Raw genomic sequence first — 27,484 nt, forward strand, 5'->3', positions numbered from 1 at the left:
ATGTGAGTTAAATATGAGTGTCACAGCAAAGGGTCTCAATACTTATGACCATGTGATATTTCAGTTTTTCTTTTTTAATAAATTTGCAAAAATGTCTGTTAATTTTCTGCCAAAATGGGGTGCTGAGTGTACATTAATGAGAAATAAAATGAACATTTTTGATTTTAGCAAATGGCTGCAATAAAACAAAGAGTGAAAATTTTAAAGGGGTTTGAATACTTTCCATACCCACTGTATATGATCTTATGTATATGTATATAATATGTTGTTCTGAGATTGCATTTTTATATTCATGTGTGGCATCACTTTATACAGTAGGTCATAGTGCGATGGAGATCTAGTTTACAGATGGTTAAAGGAAAACACCACTGTTTTTAAATTTTTTACTATGTTCTTAAACCAACTTAGAAGAAGTAATACATACCTATCTTTTTTCAATGCATACACTTAATCTTTGTACAGCGTGTTGTGAATGTGTTAGCATTTAGCCTAGCCCTATTCATTCCTAAGGATCCAAACAGGGATGAATTTAGAAGCCAACAAACACTTCCATGTTTTCCTATTTAAAGACTGTTACATGAGTACAGTAATTACTCAAACAAGTATGGTAGCACAAAAAATGTGGCAATTTTTTAAGCGGATAAAAATGAGAACTTTATTGTATTGCAGAAGAGCACTTAGTTTGCAGCACCTCGACCTCGATGGCAGTAATATTGACTGAAGTTTGAGCGATAGGGGGAGTAGGGGAGTGATGATGTTACTGATGTTAATGTTGCTAGGCAATTACCGAGTCAGCTGTCCTGTCAGTCAAGTATTAAACGTGAACACTCTTAAAACTTTGGTTTGCTGTTAACTGTCATATTAGCAGAAACTTTAAAAAGAAGCAGCATGCTCTGACATTAATCGAAGGTGAGAGGTGCAAAAACAGTAGGCAAAAATGGAATGCAAAATGCAAATACATAAATTAAACAGCTGTCCATTGTGGTTAAATTGCGCTTGTTTAATGTCATTCTAGTTAACGACTAACTTGTTATCATGTGATGCATCAACATGGCGGATGTAGTAGGTCCTATATGCTATTTAGTACCTACTGTTTTAATGGTCAATGAGTAGGTACTTCATCTAATTCAGTCTTCGCTTGTGCCACGCGATGAAAGGCCCATTCTCTCCCCGCATTTATTTGGACAATGAAAAACCCATGAATGACGTTGAGTGCTTTTCCGCTCAGCTTTGGCTTTTTTCAACTTCAGGCATTAAAAGCACTCATGCAAAAACATGGGGGAGGGGGCAGGCGGCAAAAACGCAAGGCCCATAGGTTTCGCATCTGAGCTCATCATTTAAAAACATCTAAAAAGAAAAATGTTAAAAAGGACAAAACAAAATCTACTAAAAAACAATGTTGCATCAGAGTGGGTGGTGCATGCGTTGAGTCAGTCTGATCCTGACAATGTATAAATAAAAAGCAAAGGAGATCAAATCAAACTCCTATAAGGAGGAGACTTTACTCATGGCATATGAGACAGAAGATCTTGAGACTCAATACTGCTTTCCAGCCATAAACACATCGTGCATCAAGACAAAACGCTCCACAAATGGATACAATATAATGTATGTGTTTTTTTCATTGCTGTCAGTATGGACTGTGTTTATGAATCTGCTGGTGATCATCTCCATCTGTCACTTCAAGAAGCTTCACACTCCAACCAACATGCTCATTCTCTCTCTGGCTGTGACCGACCTGCTCGTAGGACTTATTGTCATGCCCTTGGAGGCGATGAGGTTGATTGAACCATGTTGGTACTTTGGAGACATTTTCTGTAACCTGTTTTTAATAATTATGGGATTGCTCCCCTTTACATCTCTGAGTAATTTAGTTTTAATAGCCGTTGACCGTTATGTTGCTGTGTGTCACCCTCTGCTGTACCCACAGAAAATAACAACACCTAGAACAATAATTATTATCTGTGTTTCTTGGTTCTGCTCTTCAGCTTATAACATTTCAGCTGTTACAACTACCTCACAAAGTAAATACACATGTTATGGAGAATGTACATTTATCACTACTTTCGCCTTGACAATTATTGACGTGTTCCTGTCTTTCCTGTTTCCTTGTACCTTCATTATAACTTTATATTTGAGAATCTTTTATGTCGCACATCAGCAAGTGAAAGTTATAAACTCTCTGATGAAGAGTGGAAAACATCTAACAGAAGGTTCAGTGAGGAGGAAATCTGAGAGTAAAGTCGCTCTGACATTAGGAATCATTATGACGGTTTATCTGTTTTGCTGGATTCCCTATTATACCTTAAATTTAACACCAAACACAAGCATGACTTCTGTAACAGCCTATGTTATATTATGGATGTTGTATATTAATTCGGGCCTGAATCCTCTCATCTATGCTATATTTTACCCCTGGTTTAGAACGTCAGTTAAACACATCCTAAATCTATCCAAAATATTTAACACAGCATGGTCTTGTTCATTATAATAATAATTAAGTTTCTGGATTTACTAGAATTGATCGAATCGGAAATTATGGGGTTCAGCAACTAGACTGCTCCACATTTTATGATAAATTTCGTGAAAGACAAGAGCGCTCGCTGGCAAAAAAAATGGTTTCAGTGAAAAATACAAAATGGCAACAGTGAATGATGCTGTTGCACAATCTTGTTTCCACTTATCTGCAATTTTATGTAAGACTACACATATTTTTTACATAGCTAACAATTGTTATCAAGTGTAAATATTGGTATGTGTGCTGTGGGAGTTGTGGGTCAAGATATTACGATTACATTTGGTAGGCCTTAAAAGAGTGGTTTGCTGGTTTATTATATTGGTAATAAATGCATTCTCTGTTCATTTATATTTCAAATTTTAACTACAAATGTCACATCCATAATGCTGGGATTGCTCAGAGGCAACACACATACTGATAATGATGTATAAATGTACCTTGTACTGCACTGTAAGTCGATTTGGATAATTATTAAATGTTTATGGAGACTGCAGGCCAAATATATAAATTAAAATCTTGTGTAAAGGTGTGTATAAATAAACAACATACAATGTCTAATCTTAAATCCATCAGAATCAACATTACAGTTGAATGTATAGATAAAACAAGCAAACAAGCACACTCACTACTCAGGCACAATGATAATTATTTAACTTGATTAGTAACTATGTTGATTAATTATTTTATGTGCATAAATGATTGTTGGCTAACTGAACATTTCTCACTTGAACGTGCAAGACATGACACTGACCTGCATGAAGAGCAACTATTGCATCAGTCTGTCAATCTACTTACATGTGAGTTGGTTTCACACTTTTAATGAAGCTTTGGTGAATTAGATGCATCATATAGGTATTAACAGGACCCTCGAGACCCTGCACACATTTTGAATAGCAAAGCATAACAAATTTAATTGGCCATCAGAGTATACTGTAATTGATTTTTCAGTTGGTTATTTTTATCTTGATCACGTCAGTAACCAAGAGGTCAAATGAACAAAGATACCGTTACTGCGTCTAGGACAAATCAGCCAACATTACCTTTCTTTCTAGGAGGCCAATTTTTATTATTTCAGCCTCATTGCTCTCATGAAATTTAGAAATTCATTTAAATCAATTGACAACATGTAGCAATTAAAAGTCATTTGCCAGTCTAAAAAGTCATTTGCCAGTCTAAAGCAGATGCGGAAAAAAGTAAAACCCATTGGCTGTTAGTCAGCAAACTAGCATAAAAAGATTTTTAAAAAATCTATTGTTTCCGTCTAAATGTTAAATTGAATGAGTTATCGATCTTTGTGGAAACAGTTATGTTGCGTGCATTCATGTGGAGAAAATACACTAAACTTGTATTTTTATTGGCGTAAAGTAAATAAAATTCACAATACCTGTACATATCAATCAATGCTGTATAAATATGGTCAAAATATGTACACTAGCTGTCAATAGGGCTGTACCCTTTCAAAAGGTATAGATTTGCACTTATAGAGTATATATTAGTACATAAAAGATAGATACTGTATTAGAATCTCATAGGTACAAAAGACTTAAACCAGAAGCAAACTCCAAACTAAAAAAACTCATGAGGATCACGAGACTCAACACAACTTTTCTGCCATTAACTCATCATGCATCAATACAAAACGCTCCACACACAAATACAAAATCATGTATGTGGGTGGAAAATGTGTAATGAAAGGTTCACACAGGAAAAAGTCTGAGGGCAAAGCGGTTCTGACATTAGGATTTATTGTCACGGTTTATCTGCTTTGTTGGATTTTGCCTGCAATTATGAATACAATATTGCCCACCCTATCAGTGAACTATGGCTCTGTGTAGTAAATGGCGCTCCATTTGAAATCATGTGATGGCCATTTACTACTAATCACCGAACCGGCTTTACTGACGAGGTGCACATAACAATCTCATCCGATGTATCGTCCAGCCATAGCTTATTGTGAATTCAAAATCTTGAGTTCACGTTATACAGTAAGTGCACAATGAGTGTGACCTCACATAGTGATCATACTGTAGCATGAGTGCACTGTGAGTTTGTCGTGAGCTCACATCATGATCACACTCACTCTGCCATAGCAGGACAGCACACATATGTCTGGAAAATGTTGGCCCAAGAACATCACCCTAAGAAATATTATAATGTAAGATGATCATCTGATCAAATTTAGGATACTTTTGACCCAGCATTTTGTACAGCCCTACACATGATGTGTATAAACCATATAAAATGTCAAGACATGGTTATGACATCAAGAAGCCTAAATAAAGGCTATAGAAAGCTCACACATACAGTAGGTAAATGGAAATTCACTAATTTATGTTGTTTAAGTATCGTGGCCTAGTGGTTAGAGAGTCAGACTTACAGTATTTGTAACCCTGAAGACTCCCACAGCTGGCAGGAAGTGATTGAGTGTTGGGTTGTGTCAGTTATAGTTGCCCTGTGTGGGTGCGTGTAGTTTGTGTGTGCTCATGACTTGCTATGGATGAGTTTGCTATTCAGTGGATGGTTTAAATGCAGAAACAATCACGTCTCTTTCAGTTTTTCTTTTATTAGCTGAATAAACTTTATCAATTGCTTTCAATTACCAAACACTAGCATATTAGCTCTCTGAATGACATCTGGAACTTGTTATATTGTGTGCTTTATGGGTAGTATGAGCACACAGTGAGTGTGCAGTGTGGTTACACTTTTAGATTACTGTGACCCACACATTGTGACAACATTATGAGTATCTTGTGAGCTCATGTTGACTACACTGAGAGACCAAATTGTTGACTGGGATTGACAGTGATTTAAAGCTTGATATATTTAAATATTTTATTCTGATAATTTTCTATGTGAACATGCTCTAGATCAGCGATGGGCAACTTCGGTCCTGGAGGGCCAGTGTCCTGCAGAGTTTAGCTCCAACATGCCTCATCACAACTGCCAAAAAGTTTCTAGTATGCCTAGTAAGACCTTAATTGGCTGCTTCAGGTGTGTTTAATTATGGTTGGAGCTAAACTCTGCAGGACACCGGCCCTCCAGGACCAGAGTTTCCCATCCCTGCTCTAGATGGACATGCTTGACCAAACGTCTACGTCTTTTGCATCGTCTTTCACATTAAGCATGTTCATTTTTAAGTGTGGCTCATCAATGGCAAGTGGACCAATCCAAAGTCCCCAAAGGCAGGGCAAGTGCTGCAAACATTTGTTTGTAGTACAAAACTGACATGGCAATATCAGTTATTAAAAGGAGCTCCCAGAGACCCTTTCATTTTGTTGTCACGGAGTGACTTTTTAGGGGCGGAACTGAAAGTGATGGAGATTAGTTCCGCCCGGACAATAATCCCCGAACACCAGCCACTTCCGGGAACTCCGGGCAACTGAAATCTGGGCTTTATTGATCCCAGGTGTGCAGATGAGCGTGGCGGTCGTGGATTGGGCGATTCGAAGAAGAGGAGGAGAATAAAGGGAGCCTCAAAAACACCGGAAGAGAGCAGTTTATTCCAGCCGATACAGTGGGTGAGACGGAGTGTTTGGGTGAGTGAAGGGAACGAAAGTGCTGTGGATATCGTTGACTGGGAGAAGAGAAATCAAGGATTTGGCATGAACGGAGACTGGGCTGAGTATACATCTAAGCTACCTACATTTGAAATGTCCTGTGGAAATGTGTAACGTGCTTTGAAGCGATTGTAAGCAGGAAGACTTACCGGAAGTACCACCGAAGGAGACCGACTTACCATTTTACCCCAAATTACCATTGTGTCAGCGTTACCTCATGAGTGTGAAAAAACAGTAAGCCTCTTGTGAGTTGTGGCATAGTGTGTGAGCGGCCCCACTGTGGGAAGGATTTGTCGGTGAGCTGGGAACAGCTAGAGAGGGAGGACGTTGGATTGTCGTGGCGGCGACGCTTATATCTGGCCACTCGTTACAGCAGTGCCTCAACGATTCCCAGGACGAATCCCCGGTCCGATGTGGTTCTGACCCTATTTTCACTGAGAGTGTGTGGAGTGCAGTGGGTGAGTCTTTTGCTTTGCTGTGTGTGTACACTTGGAACTTGCAGTGTAGTGCTGTGTCCATGTTGTCAGCAACCACCTTTTAGGCCGGACGTAGATCCTGTGAAGAGATTGAGTATTGGTGCTGGTGAATGACCATCTTCACATATATGCCGCTTGTGACATCCTGATCCCTTTTCCCCACTTGGCGGTGGCGAGGCAATGACATCAAGTAAGAACAGTGTGAATATTGTGGGAAATATTAACGGTGAGAAGTTGTGGCTGCTGTATGGGAAAACCAGATGTGTGGGTATGACTACCTGTTTGTGGAGTGTCTTCAGAGGTTTGCCCCTGTCTCGATCTCTTGTCCTGTTAGTTGGAAGAGAGGAAAGGGAAGCATTCGATCCACTCTTGTGGTACACCACGGGTGTAACAACTTACCTGAACATACCTGTGTGGTGACACCAGCCGAGGCCGCGTTAGGCCCAACGAGCAGCAGCCTTGACCCGTGCATCTATTTGCCCTTGTTCGAGGTCAAGAGGTGGTATACCCTTTTCCCACATATTTACTAGAGCCAAGTACATTCAAGAAGGAGTTTGTGTGTCTGCTTTTGCTATTCGCCCAATAGGTTGATCCTACGGCTCCGTGTCGTCGTGAAAGTGTTGTCTACGGTTGAAAGGGACCGTGTGGAGTGCTGTCCGGGAAGACTGTCCCGGCGAAGAAGGCCATCAGTGTCGTGCCGAAGATATCCTCTCCTGTCTCTCAAGCTTCAGATAAGGCTAGAGCCTGACGTCCACCTCCCTGAAGGTCTGTGAGTTATGTCCATTTCCTGCACCTTCTGTACACTGACCGTACGCCCAAAGCTAAAGCCAGCATATTGTTTTGTATACTCACCTGTATGCCCAAGCAAAGACCCAGTCGCCCTCTTGTATACTCACCTGTATGCCCAAGTAAAGACCCAGTTGCCCTTCTGTATACTCCCGTACGCCCAAAGCTAAAGCCAGCGTATTGTTTTGTATACTCACCTGCATGCCCAAGTGAAGACCCAGTTGCCCTTGTGTATACTCACCTTACGCCCCAAGCTAAGAAGCCAGTGCATTATTCCTGTACTCTTACCTGTATGCTCCAGTAAAGATTCAGCATACCCTTCTGAAATACTTACCTGAACGTCCAAGGTTGGGAGGCAGCGTAGCACCCGAGAGGATCCAGTGTGTCTGTCTGTACGTCGACCTGTTGCTAAGCATTAAAAATCAGTGTTTGCTCTCTGTACACTTACCAGGACAATCCAAGCCAGATCCCGTGCAGCCATTGTGCACCTCTGCCTGTATCTGGAAGGCCAGGAGTCCAACACGCTAGGCCGCCCAGGAACTCGCCGTGAATACCATCAGGTACTCGCCTCGCATATCATTCAGTGGTACTTACCATCTTCATCTTTCACGTCCAGGAATGGAAAGGGCCCCCTGGCAGTTCCCCTGCAAAACAGAACGAAGGCACGCTGTGAATAATCTGATTGACGTTGCCTAAACGGAGAAATAAGAGGAGTGGAAGACCCACCTGAAAGTCCCTGTGACGGAGTCCGAGCGACTCGAGAATACTTACTCTCTGGCCCGAGAGTTGGATTTTAGCCCCCCTTTCCACCTTTCCACTTACCTTTTGAATAATTTAAAAAAGCTTGTTTTAAACTTTACATACGCTCTCTGTGTGTCTGGTCATTGGGGTGCTCTTGGGACCTCCTCGAGGTGGAAACTAGGGAGGGGCCAGACTCACGACACCTGTGGTCCGCTCCGACCTGTGACATTGTTCCCAAGACATTCGCAAATCTGTTTCTCGTTTTCTTGATGTTTGTGCTAAACTTTGTTTGATGGTTGAACCGTAACTTTTCTTTATCTATCCTATATTTATAAATGTCTTGAAAATGACGCAAACCTGGTAATCATCCGCACAGGTATGCACGCTTGAATATACTGAAAGCGCTGAGGACATGTGCATGCATGAGACGGATCCAGAAAAAAAAATACCCAGATATGGACTCATGTGCCAGGCAGGTACTATAACAACCTGAACTTTATGTATTCACAATAACGCAACAGTGTAAAATTTTGACTCACACATTATCAAAAAAATTATCGCATTTGCAACTATTTTGGCCGCAGTCTAGAGTCCTGCTTAGAGTGTTTTGCATCTGCACTCATCATTTACAAACAAAAGGCTAAATAATATCAATTGTAAAACAATGTTGCATCAGAGGGGGTGGTAAAATGGGTTGAGTCAGTCTGATTCAGATACTGTATAAATAAATGAACAGTAGGGAGATCAGATCAAACTCTTACTCATGGCCTATAAGACAGAAGATCATAAGACTCAATACTGCTTTCCTGCCATTAACTCATCATGCATCAAGACAAAACGCTCCACACATGAATACAATATCATGTATGTGTTTTTTTCATTGCTGTCAGTATGGACTGTGTTTCTGAATCTGCTGGTGATCATCTCCATCTCTCACTTCAAGAAGCTTCACACTCCAACCAACATGCTCATTCTCTCTCTGGCTGTGGCCGACCTGCTCATTGGACTTATTATCATGCCCTTAGAGGCGACTAGATTGATTGAAACATGTTGGTACTTTGGAGAGACTATCTGTAGACTGTTTTTAATAATAATGGGATTGCTCATCACTACATCTCTGAGTAATTTAGTTTTAATAGCTGTTGACCGTTATGTGGCTGTGTGTCACCCTCTGCTGTACCCACAGAAAATAACAATGACTAGAACAATTATTATTATTTGTGTTTGCTGGTTGTGCTCTTCAGTTTATACCAGTTCAGCTTTAACTACCTCGCAAAGTAGATACAACTGTTATGGAGAATGTACATTTATTGTTACTTTTGTCTGGAAATTTATTGACATGTTTCTGTTTTTCCTATTTCCTTGTACCTTCATTATAACTTTATATTTGAGAATCTTCTATGTCGCACATCATCAAGTGAAAGTTATAAACTCTCTGATGAGGAGTGGAAAACATCTAACAGAAGGTTCAGTGAGGAGGAAATCTGAGAACAAAGCCGCTCTGACATTAGGAATCATTGTGACGGTTTATCTGTTTTGCTGGATTCCCTATTATAGTTTATCTTTAACACCAAACACAAGCATGACTTTTATTATAGCCTATTTTATGTTGTGGATGTTGTTTATTAATTCAGGTCTGAATCCTCTCATCTATGCTATATTTTACCCCTGGTTTAGAGTGTCAGTTAAACACATCCTAAATCTATCCAAAATATTTAAACCAGCATAACTTCTATTGGTCTTGTTCATTTTAATAATAATTAAGGTTCTGAATATACTAGCATTGATCGAATCGGACAATGATGGGGTTAAACACAAGATATTACGTTTACATTTGGTAAGGTTTAAAAGATTGATTAGCTTGTTCAATATATTGGTAATAAAGGCATTCTCTGTGAATTTATATTTCAAGTTTTCAATACAAATGTTAACATCCATAATGTTGGGATTGTCCGGTTCAAACAAAGGCAACACACATGCTGAAAATAATGTACCTTGTATGGCAGAATGACTACATGTTTAAGACAATAGGCATTAAACATTAAGATTAGACATGTAAAAATAACCATTATGTTCCAGACTGGGACTCAGAAAGGTTTACCTGCCTAAAACAGATGCAGAAAAAAACACATTAAGCAAAACAAACAAGAACAAAAAATCTATTGTTTCTGACTACATTTAGAACGAGTTGTTGACCTTTGTGTGAACAGTTAACTTATGACACATGCTTTCATGTGCAGAAAATACACTGAACCTGTATATCATTGGCCTAAAGCATGGGTCTCCAACCCTGTTCCTGAATGGCACCTGTCCTGCAGAGGACATGTGCCCTCCAGGATCAACGTTGCAAACCCATGGCCTAAAGCAATGATTCTCAACTCCAGTTCTCGGGCCCCCAATCCCAGAATGTTTTAGATGTCTCCTTATATGAAACACCTGATTCCACTTATCAGGCTCTTTCCAGAATGTTTGAAACCTTTCCTTAACACTTTCACCGCATTTTTCATGATTTTCACAAAAGTTTAATGCCTTCCAGAAAATGCTCCTTTTTAAATATATAAACATATAATATATAAAATAAAAGAACAGACCCTCTGCTTTCAAACAAAAAAAATCTGTTTCATCCTACCTTTATGTGTTCTGTTTTTATCACCTCTCAAATATGGGTAGGTTTCATCAAAAACAGCAAATTTTGAGCAAAAAGCTGAGAAAATTCCATTTTTGTGAAGGACTTTTGATAGAGATCAGATGCAGAGCGATCTTTAAAACATACACGGACTTACAGCTGTTTGCCCTAGGGCAATACTTCCGGTTTTTATAAGTTGCCACCTGGTGGATAATAGCGGTATTGCAAATTGACGAGATATCTCGTCAATGGCGTGGAAAGAGTTAATTAACACACTAACAGGCTGATGAACTGAATCAGGGGTTTTATACATGGAGAAATCTAAAATCTCCCGGGACACTTTAATGTTTCAGATCATCAAACAAATGTAAATATTGTAAAGATAATAAAACATGCAGTTTTTAAATGGAGGTTTTTATAATTAAGAGAAAACTAAATCCAAAACTACATGGCCCTGTGTGACAAAGTGTTTGCTCCCCTGTTAAAACATGAAAGCCATCATGCAGAGATCCAAAGATATTAAGAAACAAATGAGAAAGAACGTAATTGAGTTCTATCAGTCTGGAAAAGTTAAAAAGCCATTTCTAAAGATTTGGAACTTCAGCGAACCACAGTAAGTGCCATTATCCACAAATGCAGAAAACATGGAATAGTGAAGAACCTTCCCAGGAGTTGCCGGCTTACCAAAATGACCCAAAGAGCGCAGCAACAACTCATTCAAGAGGTCAAAAAAGACCCCACACCAACATCCAAAGAACTATATGCCTCACTTGCCTCAGTTAAGGTAAGTGCTCTTGACTCCACCATAGGAAAGAGACTAGGCAAAAATGGCCTGTATGGCAGAGTTCCAAGACAAAAACCACTGCTGAGCAAACTGTTTGTTACCTTAAGCTGAAAATAGCTTTGATTCTGCAACAGGACAATGATCCAAAACACACTAGCAAGTCCACCTCTGAATGGCTGAATTAAAAAAAAGTAAAGTATTTGGAGTGGCCTAGTCAAGGTCCTAACTAATATATACTGATATATTGTACTCTTACATCCAAATTACCAGTCAGCCTTGAATGTATTTGATGGCAAGATTTACATCCTTAAATGAACAGTTCAGTGGAGGTTTATCAATTCAATTGTGGTCTCTTGATTATAAAGTCTGACTTGTAATCCAAAGGTTGCAGATTTAATTCTCAATGCAGGCAGAAAATGACCAAGATGCTCACAACCAAAACTCACTGGATAAGTTAAATGCAGAGGTCAAATTTCATTATGGGATAAAATACTTGCCAATTGTATCCCTTTCAAAAGAAGCAAGTGTTAACAGTGCCCTCGTGCGTACATATAATAACTATAAAATACCTATAATTGGGCCAAAGTAAAGTTCAGGAGAGAAAGCATGCACCTTGCGGTGTTCAGGAAAGTAAGGCTTGCACCTCCCGGTGTTCAGGACAGTGACAGAGCAGGATGACAGGGGGGTACCAGCAGAGCAGGATGACAGATAGGTGCCAGCAGAGCAGGATGACAGTGAGGTGCCAGCAGAGCAGGATGACAGGGAGGTGCCAGCAGAGCAGGAGGACAGGGAGGTGCCAGCAGAGCAGGATGACAGTGAGGTGCCAGCAGAGCAGAATGACAGGGAGGTGCCAGCAGAGCAGGATGACAGTGAGGTGCCAGCAGAGCAGGATGACAGGGAGGTGCCAGCAGAGCAGAATGACAGGGAGGTGCCAGCAGAGCAGGATGACAAGGAGGTGCCAGCAGAGCAGGAGGACAGGGAGGTGCCAGCAGAGCAGGATGACAGGGAGATGCCGGCAGAGCAGGAAGCCAGGGAGGCACAGCCTGCCCCAGGAGCCATTGAGGTGCACCCGCACACAGGAGAGACAAACTGCATCCTTCTCCATCACATAGGAGACTGGAGAATTGGAGAGGCAGACAGCCGCCATGGCCGTAACACAGGTGAGGGAATAGTAGGAGAGGCAAAAGGCCACAGTGACAGTGAGAGGATAGCCCTGCAAAATTTTCTTTAAAGAGTTTAGGGAGGTGTTAGCAGCCCAAATGCACCCTATGGCTTGCACCTTGTGGCAGTTAGGAGAGCAAGCATGCACCCTGTGGTAGTTAAGAGAGTGAGCGTGCACCTCGTGGTGTTCAGTAGAGCGAGCAGGCACCTCGCGGACTTCAGGAAATCGAGCAGGCACCTCGCGGACTTCAGGAGAGCGAGCAGGCACCTCGCAGACTTCAGGAGAGTGCGCTTGCACCTCAGAGAGTGCAGAAGAATGAGGGTGCACCTTGCGGAGTTCAGGAGTGGACAAATTAAGGACGTCTTGTGGGAAAATCTTAATATCAGGATTTGTGGAGGTATTTGAAACAGGTTTTGAGGTTGTTGGAGCACTGCTCTGTTTTCGGGATAGGGCTGGATGATTAATTAATTTGTCCTCGTCAGCAATGTGAACCTCGAAATTAGAGCCAAGTAATTGGATGACATTATAAAATTGACTAGGGTTAATTAATCATTATCAGGCGACAGGGGAAAATCAAATAATCCATTCAAAAACAAAGATTGAGCATTGCGTCGCCCAAACTTGCTTGATGGGCAAAGTCCAAAATTTCCTCCACTAACATCTTCAGAGGCTGACCATCTTGGTGGAGGTGGAAGAAGGTTAAACCTACACTCTTAAAATAAATGTGTTAATTTAACACATATCTGTGTTATTTTTAGAACAACACACTTTGTGTTGTTTTAACACATCTTGTGTTGTCCCTTTTATTTATATGAACTCAAAATCATCACGAAATGACACATAATGTGTTAAAAATAACACATAATGTGTTAAATAGTTTAACACAAAACAGTGTGTTAAAATTAACACATCCAGGATGTGTTAATTTTAACACATTATTTTGTGTTAAAATATTTAACACATTTTGTGTTGTTTTTAACACATTATGTGTCATTTGAGTTCATAAAAATAAAAGGGACAACACAAGATGTGTTAAAACAACACAAAGTGTGTTGTTCCAAAAATAACACAGAGATGTGTTAAATTAAGGACAACACACTAGATGTGTTGTCCTTAACTAGACACAAGATGTGTTAATTTAACACATTCGTTTTAAGAGTGTATCGAGATAACATGTTAAGGAACGGTCTTCTGTCATGTTACGTGTTGTGGAGGATGAAGGAGATAAAGAAGATGAGGAATATCCAAAAATCAAAAACTTTAATAAACAATAAACTTAAAAAACATACAGGCTAGGAATAAAACAAAACAACGTAACATAAACAAGACTGGAAAACAATGGGGCAAACAGACAAGAGTACATATAGTGGAGCTCATGAGGGTAATGGCTGGCAAGTGAGGAGGATTGCAGACAATAAGCAGGAGAGGGAATGTGGAGGATTATGGAACATGGAGAAAATGGGAAAAACATGGAGACCGAAGCAGGCAGACAGACCGGAGCTGATAAAATCAGTTTTAGAACTAGTAGGCATAATGTTTCTTAAAATGAAACATGGCAGGTAGATCCAAAACCTGCTAAACGCCTTATACACCAAAAATTAGATAATGATATTAAACGGATGCTTTTGGCACGCATTATATTTTAAGTTTCAAATTCGCTTAATCACAGCCTCAGGCCATTCAGAAAAACTGGTTTGTTGGCAGAATTCATTCAAAGTCTAAGAAAAAAGCTAATTTACAAGAAAATGTCAGATGCACTAACGTGGTTTTGCATCTGAGCTCATCATTTAGAAACATCTACAAAGGAAAGGGTAAAAAAGGCAAAATAATATCCATTGTAAAACAATGTTGCATCAGAGTGGGTGGTGAATGGGTTGGTTAATCTGATTCTGACAATTTATAAATAAGAGAACAGCAAGGAGATCAGATCAAACTCTTAACAGGAGGAGACTTTACTCATGGCCTATGAGACAGAAGATCATGAGACTCAATACTGCTTTCCTGCCATTAACTCATCATGCATCAAGACAAAACGCTCAACACATGAATACAATATCATGTATGTGTTTTTTTCAGTGCTGTTAGTATGGACTGTGTTTCTGAATCTGCTGGTGATCATCTCCATCTCTCACTTCAAGAAGCTTCACACTCCAACCAACATGCTCATTCTCTCTCTGGCTTTGGCTGACCTGCTCGTAGGACTTATTATCATGCCCTTGGAGGCAATTAGGTTGATTGAAACATGTTGGTACTTTGGAGACACTATCTGTAGATTGTTTTTAATAATCATGGGGTTGCTTCTCAATACATCTCTGAGTAATTTAGTTTTAATAGCTGTTGACCGTTATGTGGCTGTGTGTCAACCTTTGCTGTATCCACAGAAAATAACAACAACTAAAACAATAACTATTATCTGTGTTTCCTGGTTTTGCTCTTTATTTTATACAATTTCAGCTTTAACTACCTCAGAAAGTAAATACACATGTTATGGAGAATGTGCATTTATGATGTCTTTTGTCTGGAAAGTCACTGATGTGTTCCTGTCTTTCCTGTTTCCTTGTACCATCATTATATCTTTATATTTGAGAATCTTCTATGTCGCACATCATCAAGTGAAAGTTATAAACTCTCTGATGAGGAGTGGAAAACATCTAACAGAAGGTTCAGTGAGGAGGAAATCTGAGAGCAAAGCCGCTCTGACATTAGGAATCATTATGACAGTTTATCTGTTTTGCTGGATTCCCTATTACAGCTTAACTCTAACACAAAACACAAGCATGACTTCTACTATAGCCTATTTTATGTTATGGATGTTGTATATTAATTCAGGTCTGAATCCTCTCATCTATGCTATATTTTACCCCTGGTTTAGAACGTCAGTTAAACACATCCTAAATCTATCCAAAATATTGAAACCAGCATAACTTCTATTGGTCTTGTTCATTATAATAATAATTAAGGTTCTGGATTTATTAGCATTGATCGTATTAGACAATGATGGGGTTCAACACAAGATATTACAATTACATTTGGTAGGACTTAATAGAGTGGTTTGCTGGTTCAATAAATTGGTAATAAAGGCATTCTCTGTAAATGTATATTTCAAGTTTTAACTACAAATATCACACCATTTGGATTGTTAGGTTTGAACTGAAGGAACACACACTGATAATAATGTATAGTGTACCTTGTACTGCACTGTAACTCGCTTTAGATAAAAGGATCTGCCTGTGTAAATGTTTATAGAAACTGCAGGCCAAATATATAAATTAAAAAGCTACATGTGTAAAGATATGTACAAAAAACAACGTACAATGTTTAGTCTTAAATCCATCAGAATCAACATTGCAGTTGAATGTATAGATGTAACAAGCAAACATGCAAACTCAATACTCAGGCACAATGATAATAATTTAGCTTAATTAGTTACTAAGTTGATTGATTATTTTTATGTCCATAAATGACTGCTGGCTAACTGAACATTTGTCACATGAATGTGCAAGACATGACCTGCAGGAAGAGCAACTATTGCATCAGTCTGTCAATCTATTTGCATACGAGTTTGTTTCACACATTAAATGATGCCTTGGTGGATCATCTTTAGATGCAGCATATAGTTGTTAACAAAACCCTTAATACCCTGTACACATTTTGAAGAGCAAAGCATAACAAATATAAATGGCCTTCAAAAATTACTGTAATTGATTTCTCAGATAGTTCATTTCTGTCTTGATCCTGTCAGTATATGAGCAAATAACCAAGAGGTCAAATAAGCAAAAAATACTTTTTATTTAGTGCAATTTTATTTCATATCTGCAATTTTCAGTCATTTATTTTGTATATGAAAAATGCATGTGTTTGTTAACATATCATATGTATTTTAAAGGAAACTATTTACATAAGCCCACCTTTTTTCATTCAAAGGTCAGTTTCAACTGTGTCCAATCTACAAGAGCAGTACATATTAATATACTGATATACTGTTTTACAACCACATTGAAAGTCAGTCTTGAATGTATTTAATGGCAAGATTTACATCTTTAAACAAACAGTTCAGTGGAGGTTTATCAATTCAGTTGTTGTCTCTTGATTATAAAGTCTGATTTTAAAATGTTGCAGATTTGATTCTCAATGCAGGCAGGAAATGACCAAGATGCTCACAACAAAGACTCACTGGATAGGTTAAATGCAGAGGTCAAATTCCATTATGGGAGAAAATACTTGCCAATTTCATCCCTTTCAAAAGAAGCAAAGGTGTTAACAGTGCCCTCGTGTGTACATACACTCACCTAAAGGATTATTAGGAACACCTGTTCAATTTCTCATTCATGCAATTATCTATTCAACCAATCACATGGCAATCTGGTCAAGACAATCGCCTGGGCCCGGTTGCATAAAGCACCTTAAGTGTAATTTTCCTAAAGTTGTTTCCTTTAAACTTAAGGGTGTTGCAGAAAAACCCTTAAGTTTTTTCTGTTGCGTCTCCATGGCAACAATAGTATTTTATAACAACAAACCGGGGTTGCTGTCATGAAACACTTAACGATTACCCTTATCTAAAAGAATCGTTTAAGGGATTATATGCAAAACTCTTTAATTATTATCTTACAGTAGTTAAGGGGAATTTACCCCTTACGTGTCATACTTAAGGGAAAAACTTAAGGTGCTTTATGCAACCGTGCCCTGAACTCCAAACTGACTGTCAGAATGGGACAGAAAGTTGATTTAAGCAATTTTTAGCGTGGCATGGTTGTTGGTGCCAGCCGGACCGGTCTGAGTATTTCACAATCTGCTCAGTTACTGGGATTTTCACGCACAACCATTTCTAGGGTTTACAAAGAATGGTGTGAAAAGGGAAAAAGATCCAGTATGCAGCAGTCATCTGGGCGAAAATGCATTGTTCATGCTAGAGGTCAGAGGAGAATGGGAACTGATTCAAGCTGATAGAAGAGCAACTTTGACTGAAATAACCACTCGTTACAACCGAGGTATGCAGCAAAGCATTTGTAAAGCCACAACACGCACAACCTTGAGGCGAATGGGCTACAACTGCAGAAGACCCCACCGGGTACCACTCATCTCCACTTCAAATAGGAAAAGGAGGCTACAACTTGCACAAGCTCACCAAAGTTGGACAGTTGAAGACTGGAAAAATGTTGCCTGGTCTGATGAGTCTCGATTTCTTTTGAGACATTCAGATGGTAGAGTCAGAATTTGGCGTAAACAGAATGAGAACATGGATCCATCATGCCACTGTGCAGGCTGGTGGTGTAATGGTGTTTAGGGATGTTTTCTTGGCACACTTTAGGCCCCTTAGTGCCAATTGGGCATTGTTTTAATGTCACGGCCTACCTGAGCATTGTTTCTGACCATGTCCATCCCTTTATGACCACCATGTACCCATCCTCTGATGGCTACTTCCAGCAGGATAATGCACCATGTCACAAAGCTCGAATCATTTAAAATTTGTTTCGTGAACATTACAAAGAGTTCACTGTACTAAAATGGCCCCCACAGTCACCAGATCTCAACCCAATAGAGCATCTTTTGGATGTGGTGGAACGGGAGCTTTGTTTCCTGGATGTACATCCCATAAATTTCCATCAACTGCAAGATGCTATCCTATCAATATGCGCCAACATTTCTAAAGAATTCTTTTAGCACATTGTTGAATGAACGCCACGTAGAATTAAGGTAGTTCTGAGGTGAAAGTGGGTCAAACTCAGTATTAGTAAGGTGTTCCTAATAATCCTTTAGATGATTGTATAATAACTATAAACTAACTATAATTGGGCCAAAGTAAAGTTTAGGAGAGTAAGCATGCACCTTGCGTTGTTCAGCAAAGTGAGCTTGCACCTCCCGGGGTTTAGGACAGCGACAGAGCAGGATGACAGGGAGATGCCAGCAGAGCAGGATGACAGGGAGATGGCAGCAGAGAAGGCGGCCAGGGATGCGCTGACAGAGTAGGATAACAGGGAGGTGCCAGCAGAGCAGGATGACAGGAAAGTACTGGCAGAGGAGGAGGCCAGGGAGACTGTCCATCACTTAGGAGACTGGAGAATTGGAGAGTCAGACAGCCGCCGTGGCCATAGCACAGGTGAGGGGATAGTAGGAGAGGCAGATGGCAACAGTGGCAGCGAGAGGATAGGTCTCAAAAAATTTTCCTCAAAAAGTTCAGGGAGGTGTTAACAGCCCAAATGCATCCCATGGCTTGCACCTTGTGGCAGTTAGGAGAGGAAGCTCACACTTTGTGGCAGTTTAGAGAGCGAGCGTGAACCTCGTGGTGTTCAGGAGAGCAAGCGTGCATCTTACAAACTTTAGGAGAGCAAGCAGGCACCTTGCGTTTTCAGGAGATCGAACAGGCAGCTCACAGAGTTCAGAAGAGTGCGCTTGTACCTCATGGAGTGCGGAAGAATTGGTGTGCACCTCGCAGAGTTCAAGAGTGGACAAACGAAGGACTTCTGGTTGGAAGTTCTAGATATCAGGATTTGTGGAGGTATCTGGAACAGGTTTTGAGTAAGTTGGAGCACTGCTCTGGTTTCGGGATAGGGCTGGATTATAAATTAATTAATTTGTCCTCGTCAGCAATATTAACTTTGAAATTAGAGCCATTTAATTGAATGTCATTATTAAATTGACTAGGGGTAATATATCATTAGCAGGCGACAGGAGAAAAAAAAACAAATAATCATCAGGTCTATGCAAAAACAAAGATTGAGCATGGCGTCATCCCAACTTACTTGATGGGCAAAGTCCAAAATTTCCTCCACATACATCTCCAAAAGCTGACCATCTTGATGGAGGTGGAAGAGTAGGTGATCCTATGGAGATAACATGTTCAGGTACGGTCTTCTGTCATGTTACGTGTGGTAGAGGATGAAAGAGATGAAGAAGATGAGGAATATCCAAAAATCATAAACTTTAACAAACAATAAATGTAAAGAAACAGGCTAGAAGTAACACAAAACAATGTAACATAAACAAGACTGGAAAACAATAGGGAAAACAGACAGAGTATATATAGTGGAGCTGATAAGGGTAATGTGTGGCAAGTGAGGAAGATTGCAGAAAATAAGCAGGTGAGGGAATGTGGAGGATTATGGTAAATGGAGAAAATGGGAAAAACATAGACAGACACAGGAATAAAGACTGTAGCTGAGAAAATCTGAGTTTTAGAAATAGTAGGCATGTTTCTTAAAATGAAACATGGCAGGTAGAGACAAAACCTGCTAAACCCCACCTCCGCCAAAAATTGGATAATGATATTAACCGGATGCTCTTGGCATGCATTATATTTTAGTTTCAAATTCGCTTAATCACTGCCTCAGGACATTCAGAAATACTTGTTTGTTGGCAGAATTCATTCAAAGTCATTTACAAGAAAATTTCAGATGCACTAACATGGTTTTGCATCTAAGCTCATCATTTACATACATCTAGAAAGGATAAGGTAAAAAGGCAAAATAATATCCATTGAAAAACAATGTTGCATCAGAGTGGGTGGTAAATGGGTTGAGTCAGTCTGATTCAGATACTTTATAAATAAGAGAACAGTAGGGAGATCAGATCAAACTCCTATCAGGAGGAGACTTTACTCATGGACTATGAGACAGAAGATCACGAGACTCAATACTGCTTTCCTGCCATTAACTCATCATGCATCAAGACAAAACGCTCCACACATGAATACAATATCATGTATGTGTTTTTTTCATTGCTATCAGTATGGACTGTGTTTCTGAATCTGCTGGTGATCATCTCCATCTGTTACTTCAAAAAACTTCACACTCCAACCAACATGCTCATTCTCTCTCTGGCTGTGGCCGACCTGCTCGTAGGACTTATTATCATGCCCTTAGAGGCGACTAGGTTGATTGAAACATGTTGGTACTTTGGAGACACTATCTGTAGACTGTTTTTAATAATCATGGGGCTGCTCCTCGCTACATCTCTGAGTAATTTAGTTTTTATAGCTGTTGATCGTTATGTGGCTGTGTGTCACCCTCTGCTGTACCCACAGAAAATAACAACAACTAGAACAATAATTATTATCTGTCTTTGCTGGTTTTGCTCTTTATTTTATAGCATTTCAGCTTTAACTACCTCACAAAGTAAATACACATGTTATGGAGAATGTACAGTTATCGTTACTTTTGTCTGGAAAATCACTGACATGTTCCTGTCTTTCCTGCTTCCTTGTACCGTCATTATAACTTTATATTTAAGAATCTTTTATGTCGCACATCATCAAGTGAAAGTTATAAACTCTCTGATGAGGAGTGGAAAACATCTAACAGAAGGTTCAGTGAAAAGGAAATCTGAGAGTAAAGCCGCTCTGACATTAGGAATCATTATGACAGTTTATCTGTTTTGCTGGATTCCCTATTACAGCTTAACTCTAACACCAAACACAAGCATGACTTCTGTTATAGCCTATTTTATATTATGGATGATGTATATTAATTCAGGTCTGAATCCTCTCATCTATGCTATATTTTACCCCTGGTTTAGAGCGTCAGTTAAACACATCCTAAATCTATCCAAAATATTTAAACCAGCATAACTTCCACTGTTCTTGTTCATTATAATAATAATTAAGGTTCTGGATTTACTAGCATTGATTGAATCAGACAATGATGGAGTTCAACACAAGATATTACGCTTACATTTGGTAGGGCTTAAAAGACTGGTTCGCTTGTTTAATAAATTGGTAATAAAGGCTCTCTATCTGAATTTATATTTCAAGTTTTTACTACAAATATCACATCCATAATGGTGGGATTGCTCGGTTTGAACTGAAGATACACACATACTGATAATAATGTATAATGTACCTTGTACTGCACTCTAAGTCGCTTTGGATAAAAGGATTTGCCAACTTATAAAATTTTTATGGAAACTGCAAGCCAATATATATAAATTAAAATCTACATGTGTAAAGGTGTGTATAAATAAACAACACATATAATGTTTGGTATTAAATCCACGAGAATCAACATTGCAATTGAATGTATAGATGTAACAAGCAGACATGCACACTCACTACTCAGACACAATGATAATTATTTAGCTTGATTAGTAACTGTTATGTGCATAAATGACTGTTGGCTAACTAAACATTTCTCACATGAACGTGCAAGACATGACACTGGCCTGCATTAAGAGCAACTATTGCATTAGTCTGTCAATCTTACAGTGAGTTTGTTTCACACTTTAATGATGCTTTGGTGGATCATCTTTGGATGCAGCATACCATAGGTGTTAACAGGACCCTCAAGAGCCTGTACACATTTTGAATAGCAAAGCATAACAAGTATAATTGGCCTTCACAAATTACTGTAATTAATTTCTCAGATAGTTAATTTCTTTCTTGATACTGTCAGTAAATAGGAGTAAATAACCAAGAGAGCAAGCAAATAAGTAAAGAAGTAAAGATATTGTTACTGCGTCTAGGATGAATAAGCCCATGTTACCTTTTTATCTAGGAGGCCAATTTTTATTATGGAGATCAAAATCCTGCCTCGTTGCTCTATCAGATTGACTACATGTATAAGGCAATAAGCATAAAACATTAAGATCAGACATTATGTTCCAGACTGGACACTAGAAAGGTTTCTCTGCCTTGATGAAGAAAAACACCTTAAGCAAAACAAACAACAAGAAAAAAAAATCTATTGTTTCTGTCTAAATTTAGAACAAGTTGTTGACCTTTGTGTGAAAAGTTATGACACGTGCTGCGTCCGAAACCGCCTACTTCCATACTATATAGTCCGCGAAAAGCAGTAGGCGAGGCAAGTGGTATGTCCGAATACACAGTATTCAAAAAACAGTATGTGAAAAGTACCCGGATGTCCTACTACTTCCGGTTAAATTTTGCAGCGTGCACACGATGGACATTTCACTATCCCATGATGCCCCAGAAGAGGAGTTATCCACGAAGAAGACGGCGTGTAGGCTGAATTCGCACTGGAATGACACAACATGATGACAACGTATGTCATGTGATGTAGCAACATGCCTGATGTGGTACTTCCGAATTTCAGTCATACTACCAGGATTCATACTATACAGTACCTACTGTTTTAACGGTAAGTAGGTACTTCATCTCATTCAGTACCTACTGTACAGTATGCAGTTTCGGACGCAGCCATGCTTTCATATGCAAAAAATACACTGAACCTGTATATCATTGGCCTAAAGCATGGGTCTCCAACACTGTTCCTGAATGGCGCTTGTCTTGCAGATATCAGCTCCAACCCCACACCTGAACCTGCTACTCAAATTAGAGGCAGGTGTGTTGGAGTGGGGTTGGAACCAAATTATGCAGGACATGTGCCCAGGAACAACATTGGAGACCCATGGCCTAAAGTAAATAAAAATCACAATACCTGTACCCATCAATGTTATTGTGGCCAAAGCTGACATTACTTCGCCAGAAAAAAAAGATCAAAATATATATACCCCAGCTGCCACTGAGGCTGTAACCTTTCAAAAAGTACAGATTTGCACATATATAGTATACAATGGTGTGACAAAGTCTTGTAAGGTTTTTATTTTTAAGGTTTATATTATTAAGAAAAAACACAATTTTAAAACTACATGGCCCTGTGTGAAAAAGTGTTTGCCCCCCTGTTAAACATGTTAGCCATCATGCAGAGATCCAAAGATATTCAGAAACAAATGAGAAAGAACGTAATTGAGATCTATCAGTCTGGAAAGGTTATAAAGTCATTTCTAAAGATTTGGGACTTCAGCGAACCACAGTAAGTGTCATTATCCACAAATGGCAAACATGGAACAGTCAAGAAGCTTCCCAAGTGACCAAAATTACCCTAGAAGCGAAACAACTACTCATTCAAAAAGTCACAAAAGCCCCAGAACTGCAGGCCTCCCTTGCCTCAGTTAAGGTAAGTGCTCTTGACTCCATCATAAGAAAGAGGCTGGGCAAACATATAATAACTCTAAAATAACTATAGTTGGGCCAAAGAAAAGTTCAGGAGAGCAAGGGTGCACATTGCAGCGTTCAGGACAGCGACAGAACAGGAGGCCAGAGAGATGCCGGCAGAGCAGGAGGCCAGGGAGGTGCACCTTGCACAGAGGAGAGACAGACAGCATCCTTGTCCATCACACAGGAGATTAGAGAATTGGAGAGGCAGACAGCCGCTGTGGACATAACACAGGTGACGGGAGAGTAGGAGAGACAAAAGTCCAGAGTGGCAGTGAGAGGATAGCTCCCCAAAATTTTATTGAAAGAGATCAGGGAGGTGTTAGCAGCCCAAATGCATGCAATGGCTTGCACCTTGTGGCAGTTAAGAGAGCGAGCATGCACCTCGTGGAGTTCAGGAGAGCAAGTGTGCACTTTGCAGTGTTCAGGAGAGCATGTGTCACAAGTCGGGGCTGGCCACTAATGTAAATGAGCCACGCCCCTTTTTAACTTCCACCTCGAGGAGGTCCCCAAAGCCAACCCAATGACCAGACAACACAAGTGCGTGAAGAATAAAAAATATAAATTTTATTTAATTTAATTAAAATGAATAGGGGAAATAGGGAGGGGGAAAGGGATTTAAAACTAATACTCTTTTTCTGCCCTCCAGGTGGGCCGTGGTCGGAAGAGTAAGGGGGGGGGGGGGGTTATGATCCCGTGGCGCCCTCCTCTTCCTCCTGGAGGCAGAATGGAAAATGACAAGATAAGTGCTGGGTCAATGGGCCTTTTTTTGTAACGTACCCTTCCTTTAGTTGGTTCTGTAGTTTTTCAATACGTGACGTTGGGATTAGCTTCGTTGGTGTTCCTCCAATCACGAGTGTCTCTCTCCTCTCTCTCCACAGGCTACTGGCAGGGACACAGAAGAACAGTTATCTACACAGCTGACTTTCCTCTCACCGCTCCAGCGTGAGGCGACATACAGTAAGTATGGTGCAGGTAAGGTTCCACTTTCTCTCTTTCTCCACAGGCTGCTAGCTGGGACACAGAAGAGCAGTTATCTACACAGCTGACTTTTCTCTCACCTCTCCAACGTGAGACGGCGTACAGTAAGTACGGTACAGGTAAGGTTTTCACTTTCTCTCTCTCTTCACAGGCTGCGGGGTGGGACACAAAAGATCAGTTATCTACACAGCTGGGTTTCCTCTCACCTTTCCAGCGTGAGACGGCGTACAGTAAGTACGGTACAGGTAGGGTCTTCACTTTCTCTCTCTCTTCACAGGCTGCTGGCTGGGACACAAAATATCAGTTATCTACACAGCTGGGTTTTCTCTCACCTTTCCAACGTGAGACACATACAGTAAGTATGGTGCAGGTAAGGTCTTCACTTTCTCTCTCTCTTCACAGGCTGCGGGCTGGGACACAAAAGATCAGTTATCTACACAGCTGGGTTTTCTCTCACCTTTCCAACGTGAGACACATACAGTAAGTATGGTGCAGGTAAGGTTTCACTTTCTCTCCTTCTCTCTTCACAGGCTAACACTCGTGGCTAATAGACAGCACATTCGAATTACATGCATCTCGTTTGGGATTGTAAAATGGTGGACTTACAGTGACCGTATTCCCACACTTGACCGATGCCTCGAGACTGTATGGTAAATTTTTGGGCGTCGGGGAACAAATCCTCCCAGCGGCTCCTACTATTGCGAGGGGGCAATTCTACACCGTCACACTGAGCTGAGCGCTGCCCTCTCCTCTCCGTTCCCTCGTCTATAGGACACTGAACTTTGGCGCCCCTTTGAAGAGGCTTCGGGACAGGTGGGATCTAAACTCCCCCTCCCTCCGCAGACAGTAGATATTATGCAGTATGTATGTACAAACAAGCATTAATTCTTCATTATACTCACACGGTCTCCGGTGGTCACTCTTCACCACCACTCACAAACAACCCAGATCCAAAAGATGGCCACTGACTATCACCATGGTAAATCTTCCCATTAAGGGCTCGCCCACAGCATATGCCAGGCAAAATATAATGACTGGTGCCGGCAGCCTTTCCGTTCTTCCACGATAAAGGGATGGAGGCGGGGGTTTAGCTGACAATACACACACAGCAAAGACACTGCACCACTTCAAAGTGAATTTTCCACAGCAATACAGACTCACCCACCGCACTCAAGTGAACACTTAGGAACCCCGTCTTCTTCCACTTCACCGGAGTTCGTCTGGCGTTGTTAGCACAGCCCAGTCTACGTCCACAGAGCTATAGCAGCCCAAACTCGTCCTCTTCCGGCTCTCCCACCACACTGTTTCGTGGTAGGGCCGTCCTCCCTTTTCTGAAGTCCTCTGCCACACAACGGGTTAACATACAATGCCACACAATCACAATTTGTGTACTCACAGTCACCGTATAAGCTGCTCTGCTGCTTCCTCCATCTTCACACGTACACAGGCCAGTATTTCCAGCTTCACACAATGAGGCGTTTGACTCCTATGACAATGTTTACTCAAAGAGTTCAATAGCTTCCAGTTTCTCCATATAAACAATCACTCACGCTAACTCCGATCCTCTTTCTGTTCTTGTTTCACATCCCAGCGAATACGATTTGCTTCGTCCCACACAGCCACGCCAGCCTAGCCTGGAAAGTGTACAAGCTCTAACACAGCGCCGACACAGCACCAACAACGACTCCAGCAATCCACTTCTTCGTGGTGCTCCTTTAAATAATCCACAGCATGCCTTTCTTTCACCTCCTGCAGCTCTGTCCTCTCTCCGCTCGCTTCCCAGCGATCCCCGGATCAACAGAGCCTTCGGCTCTTCAAAAGGTGCGTGTCTTTAGTCCGCCCTTGGCGAAAAGGAGCTTTCCCCGTGTCAATCGCTCCTCTACTTGTGTTTCCTGCAGAGCTATTCATGTGTGTCATCCTCACCCAGCCTCCAATCAAAATCTGCTTCCTTATTGTTTTGCACCTGTGGCTCGTAAGGTCCCGATTGTGTTGCCCTGGAAACCAGGAAGTACTGGTGTTCTTTTTCAAATTTGGTCCGGGCAAAAACCATCTTCGGGCGGAACCAAGTTTGGCCATTTTCTGTTTCGCCTATAAAAGTCACCCTGTGACACATGCATGCACCTCGATTTCTGTTATGTTACGTGTGGTGGAGGATGAAGGAGATGACCAATAAACAATAAACTTAAAAAACATACAGGCTAGGGATAACACAATAAACAACATAACATAAACAAGACTGGAAAACAATGGGGAAAACAGACAGCATATATTGTGGAGCTGATGAGGGTAATTGCTGGCAAGTGAGGAGGATTGCAGACATTAAGTAGGTGAGGGAATGTGAAGGATAATGGGAAATGGAGAAAATGAGAAAAACATGGAAACAGAAACAGGCAGACAGACTGGAACTAGTTTTAGAACTAGTAGGCATAATGTTTCTTAAACTGAAACGTGGCAGGTAGATACAAAACCTGCTAAACGCCAAATCCATAAAAAAATTGATAATGATATTAACTGGATACTCTTGGCACGTATTATATTTTCATTTGAAATTCGCTTAATCATGGCCTCAGGCCATTCGGAAATACAGGTTTGTTGGCAGAATTCATTAAAAGTCTAAGAAAAAAGCTAATTTACAAGAAGTGTCATATGCACTAACATGGTTTTGCATCTAAGCTCATAATTACAAACATCTACAAAGGAAAGGGTAAAAAAGGCAAAATAATATCCATTGAAAACCAATGTTGCATCAGAGTGGGTGGTGAATGCGTTGATCCTGACAATGTATAAATGAGAGAACAGTAAGGAGATCAGATCAAACTTTTAACAGGAGGAGACTTTACTCATGGCCTATGAGACAGAAGATCATGAGACTCAATACTGCTTTCCTGCCATTAACTTATCATGCATC

The 27,484-nt window shown here is 40.4% G+C and overlaps 3 protein-coding genes across 3 annotated transcripts; all 3 read left to right on the plus strand.

Moving 5' to 3' along the window:
- The first annotated feature begins 8,841 nt into the window (after positions 1–8,841).
- LOC141368905 (trace amine-associated receptor 13c-like) lies at positions 8,842–9,807 on the plus strand. Its single transcript, XM_073873731.1, has one exon. It carries the CDS (start codon positions 8,842–8,844, stop codon positions 9,805–9,807), a length of 966 nt encoding a protein of 321 aa, XP_073729832.1.
- Positions 9,808–13,988: 4,181 nt separating this feature from the next.
- Positions 13,989–15,574, plus strand: LOC141368906 (trace amine-associated receptor 13c-like). Its single transcript, XM_073873732.1, has 2 exons — positions 13,989–14,174; positions 14,594–15,574. The coding sequence occupies exons 1-2, from the start codon at positions 13,989–13,991 to the stop codon at positions 15,572–15,574; spliced, it is 1,167 nt and encodes a 388-aa protein (XP_073729833.1).
- A 4,673-nt stretch (positions 15,575–20,247) lies between these two features.
- Positions 20,248–21,213, plus strand: LOC129447422 (trace amine-associated receptor 13c-like). The gene has a single exon (XM_055209156.2). The coding sequence runs from the start codon at positions 20,248–20,250 to the stop codon at positions 21,211–21,213; it is 966 nt and encodes a 321-aa protein (XP_055065131.2).
- Positions 21,214–27,484: the final 6,271 nt, after the last annotated feature.

The sequence above is a fragment of the Misgurnus anguillicaudatus genome, chromosome 12 (assembly GCF_027580225.2).
Source record: "Misgurnus anguillicaudatus chromosome 12, ASM2758022v2, whole genome shotgun sequence".
Taxonomy (NCBI): Eukaryota; Metazoa; Chordata; class Actinopteri; order Cypriniformes; family Cobitidae; genus Misgurnus; species Misgurnus anguillicaudatus.